At 35.2% G+C, this 4,528-nt stretch overlaps 1 protein-coding gene across 1 annotated transcript in view; it reads right to left on the bottom strand.

Annotated features, from left to right (window-relative positions):
- Positions 1-4,000, bottom strand: part of LOC104915421 (potassium channel subfamily K member 2) — a gene marked incomplete at its 5' end in the record, with an annotated part of 15,584 nt that extends 11,584 nt beyond the window's left edge. Inside the window, one exon of the mRNA XM_010726312.2 lies at positions 3,861-4,000. Within this exon, the coding sequence (XP_010724614.1) occupies positions 3,861-4,000 (140 nt within the window). The remainder of the gene's footprint in view (positions 1-3,860) is intronic.
- Between the last annotated feature and the right edge of the window lie 528 nt (positions 4,001-4,528).

Raw genomic sequence — 4,528 nt, 5'->3', positions numbered from 1 at the left:
CAACAGGTTTTTTAATTTGCTGAAACAGTGAAATGCACCATTACCACCAATCCTTGTGTAAATCGTTTTTTTTTATGAGCAATACAGCTGCATTTGTAAAGCGGGGAAACATGGACAGGTCTACAGATATTAGGTGATAGCCATGATCAACATGCCCATTCCTTGGAACATGGAGGATTCCTTTCACAATATATACTCTACATTAGCACTTTTTAAATTATTATTTTTATTTTACTTCAGACCACATGAAGAAGCACAAGGAGGTTATTACTATTTCCTATGAAAACATGTCATATAGCTCAATTTTGGTTGTTCAGGGGAAGGAAACAAAGGGACTTGCATCCTCTGTCTCCAAATGTTCTGGCCTCCAGTACAATTCAATAAGCTTGGGAGGTACCTGCCTTCAAAACTGGACCAAAAGAAATCAACTCTATCAATCACTACTGATTGATTTGCCCTCTCCTGTATCTGAAAGGGGTAAGCTAGTGAAGATTTCCTGGTTTTTGTTTGTTTGTTTTGCTTGAAAGCTACAACACAAATCCCATAAGTCCTACATAAAACCTTTTTTCTCGTGGACATTGATATCCACAGCAAGTAAAAGTCTCTTGAAGGAAGACAACATCCACAGTGAAGTGTTTCATTTGAAATATATTTAACTGTTTTAGTTCTAAAAGTTCATCCATTATGATCTTGTAAGTTTTACCTCAGCTTGTATCTCTCAGTAGATTTCAATGTAGAACTTCATTTTTACAGATAAAGGCTTCTTCTGATTATAATGAGCTATTTTTCCCCAGTGAGTGATAGAAAGTTACCTTAAAAAAAAGTAAGTATAAAGGCATGTTTATGACTAGGATTTTCCAGTGCACTTACTTCTACTATCAGAACTACAGATAAGTTCTTCTGCTATAATCTGCATCCACAGCATCTGGAACAGACCATCATAAATTTAAGCTTAACTGAAAAAACAGGCAATACATGAAATTTAGTCTCCTCTGACTTCTGCTGGCACAGAGAAGACTAAATTTCCACTGAACTGCCTTGGCTTCTTCACTTGAATTTTCCTTGACAGATAACAAAGATGAGCTGAGAGCAGCAGTTTTTAAATCATAAAATGCTACTTGTAAAGCTAACACAATACTTCTGTTAATCAGATAGTTAATCTCTCAGCAGAATACAGGATACTTGTACACAAATTCCTTTCTACAGAATCAGCACAGAATCCAGAAGTAATTTCTCATATTTTCTAACTAGCACAAAGATTATGTTTTGCCAGTTTTCTCAAATCAGTCTCAGTCATGCTGTAGCACCTATTGCCAGAATATTTTCTTTCTGCTACGGATTTTCTCAGACACACTTAAGCAATGGGTTAAAAAGCAGGGGAACACTTTCGAACATCAGGGATATGATTAATTGAACAAATGGTACCAATTATGTTATGTCTGTCTTTAATCTAACCTAAAACACACGAGACACTTGTTTACAGCAAAGTCCTGAATACCTGCATCAGCCAAGAGAATTTGGTTATATTTGAAGAATGAGGCTTTCCTTTCTGTAGACAAAATGAATATGTTTGTTTAGGCTACAAAGGTGAGAAAGAATGGAAAGAGGAAATAGGAGATACATTCCTGATGCCTGAGGAAAGTTTGGCATAGCACTGTGCTGCATAACCTGGCAAATGGAGTATTGCTTCATATAAATAGTATTATATACTTTATATGCTAAGAGGCTCATGACTCTATTAAATTCATGTTTCTTTAAAGCTTCTCCAAAATGAGCCTACGTTGAAATATCTACAGTATAAAAAAACCCAAGACATTATAAAATCGACACTTTGGTAATATATTGTCATTATAATAACATGGATAATGAGAGATTCTAAATAAGATTAAGATCCTCAGTGCTATGTACAATTATGTAGTCAAGATAGCATCTTATCCAGATATCTTGCTGTCTAATTGAACAGCTTGAGAAAAGAGAGATTAGAGACCAAATTCATTTTAGAAAGTATCATGAAGAACTAGACTGTTCCACTAGCGTATGAAGAAGGGCAATAGAACCAAGCCTGAGCAGGGTATTTATCATAGTCCCAAGTTATAGTGCATTAGTCATGATGCCATTTTTTCTCCAAGAACCTAGGAAATGCAGCTTAGGAAATGCTCCAAGCTAAGAACTGTTAAACTCTGAGAGTGCTCTAGGGAAATACTACATGTAATTGTCCAACTCTTTCCCCATGCAGAGGAAAGAATGGGCTAGGTGGCCATATTTCTTAAGCACAAAACAATAAATTTCAACAACACGAGCTAATCACATTTGACATGATCTGGTGGTTTCCCTGCAGACACTGGAAATAATACAGGCTGGGTGGTAAAGTTGCCTGCTGTGTTTATCCAGAATTCAAGATTGTGAACCTGCATACTGTTGAACTTGCAAATAAAAACACTTATGTGATAACCACTGCTTCATATTTGTGAATGTCATTAGTAAAGTTACTAGTGTGAACTATAAATATCCTTTGAAATTAGCAAAGCAAAAGATCAGTTCCCATACTCATTAAATAAAATGGATCAAATAAACATTGTGCTCATGCTTCAGAGCTACATCCTCTCATTATTTAGCTGCTTATTCTTTTATTGGAATAAGCATTTATGAAATTCTCGGTAAAATTGTGCTTAAAACAGGCCTGCTGCATCACTCTCACTAGCTGTAAGAGCTAGGAGCATAGCAAATAGGATGCTTCTCCCTACAGACCTCACAAAATGGGTTTACTAACTTTGCCCAGCTCAAGTCCTCCTGCCCACTGCCACCATCACTTCTCCCCTGCAGTTAGGAGGAGGCAGGGACCCTGAGAGGCCCAAGGAGCCTGTAACAAGTGAAGATGTATAGGCATAAACTACTCTTTATAGTAAGGTCTTTGGAACTCACAGTTTGCCAAGATTACAAGCATTGATGGTGCACCCTGCAACTAGGAAGACAATTTAAACAAATATAAGTAGCAGGGACAGCAAGCAGCATATTCATTCAACAACAGGAACAAAGATTCTTTATATTTGATTAACACAAATGAACTGATATGTGCAGAGGAATCGAAGTTGAAGCAGAGGGAAATGATATATTGCTTAAAACAAAAATTATTTCTAAAGCTTCTAATGAAGCTCAAACTGTGCCAGGTGTAACCAAAGGAAATTTTACTTATCCTCTAGCATTTTCAGAAGTCAGAACAATTTATTAAGTGACAAAATTTAAAGTAAAACATTATATATGATGAATACATATTTACAAGTAGAAGTATATTTTAACTGAAAACAACACACCTTACTACAAATAGGTATGCATGCAGCTGAAGATAATCTAGTAAAATACACCCAGGCACATTTAAGTAATACATTTTAATACCCGACAAGATAGAGAAGATTTATTCTCTTAGTGCTATAAGATGGTGAAAGGTATATTGCATATAAATTTCTAGAGTTTTTCTATTTTTCTTTCTGTGCTCACACCTCATAGAGAAACAAACAAAGCAGAATAATTTTTGTCTCAGAAATTAAGAACTTCATTCTGCCATTTAGAATAATTCTTTTAGAAAATCTTCTTCTGTAAGTCAGATATAAATATGCACACACATTTAATTTAATACAGTTTACCTAGATCCATATGCAGTCATGCAAAAAATAAAATAAAATAAAAAATCACTGAATGTTTGACTAGGCTAAAGTAAAGATTCAATTTGTGCTATGGCATATACTTAGCATAGAAACAGGTTTTTTCCCATTCCCTAAGAGCAAAAGGGGTTATACATTCATCTGACTTATAAACGAAGTTTTTATAAAGCAACATTCTTTCTCTTCTGGAAATGTTCTTACCTCTTCTTTTGTCTTTTTTGATATGACTCTTAGCCAGTCTCCAATCATGCTGAGAACAGCTGCAAAGTAAGCAAGCCCAACAAGGATCCAGAACCACACCACTGGCTTATAAAAATCTAGGTATTCAATATCTGATCCTCCTGAAAAACAATGAAGTTAAAAATAAAGCACATTTAATTGTTATAGGTGCAAAACTATTTTAAAATTAATTCTTTTCCAGAAGTTCTAAAAATTTATAGCAAAATATTTCATTGTTAAGACATAACAGTCTAAATTCCTCCACTGCTGAAAACGTTTTGAGATCAGCAGGAGTATGCAAATTGTACACTAATCTTTCAAATAATGAAAATGAACATTGAGAAGTTGATTCAGTTTCTGAGATATCATTATTTAAGGTGCAGGTTATTGTGGATAGCATGAATGAAAGGACTTCCCACCTTCTTCAAACATGCATGCTGTACCAAATTTGAAGAGTTGTTCTGCAATATGTAATACATTTAACCATTGAGAAATCTGACTTTGCTAGGACTAAGAAACACATCTCCATTACATGAGTCCTTTAACTTTAGTAAAGAATAGTATCAGCATTGAGAAGTGCCCCTGTGGGCAGTCAGACACTGCCATCTCCATTTTATAGTGGAAGAAATCAGTCTACCGGGACTTGAGTT

This window comes from Meleagris gallopavo, assembly GCF_000146605.3.
Source record: "Meleagris gallopavo isolate NT-WF06-2002-E0010 breed Aviagen turkey brand Nicholas breeding stock chromosome 2 unlocalized genomic scaffold, Turkey_5.1 Chr2_random_7180001873779, whole genome shotgun sequence".
Taxonomy (NCBI): domain Eukaryota; kingdom Metazoa; phylum Chordata; class Aves; order Galliformes; family Phasianidae; genus Meleagris; species Meleagris gallopavo.
Note: the sequence above shows the minus strand (reverse complement) of the source record. Positions and strands in the feature narration are given on the sequence as shown.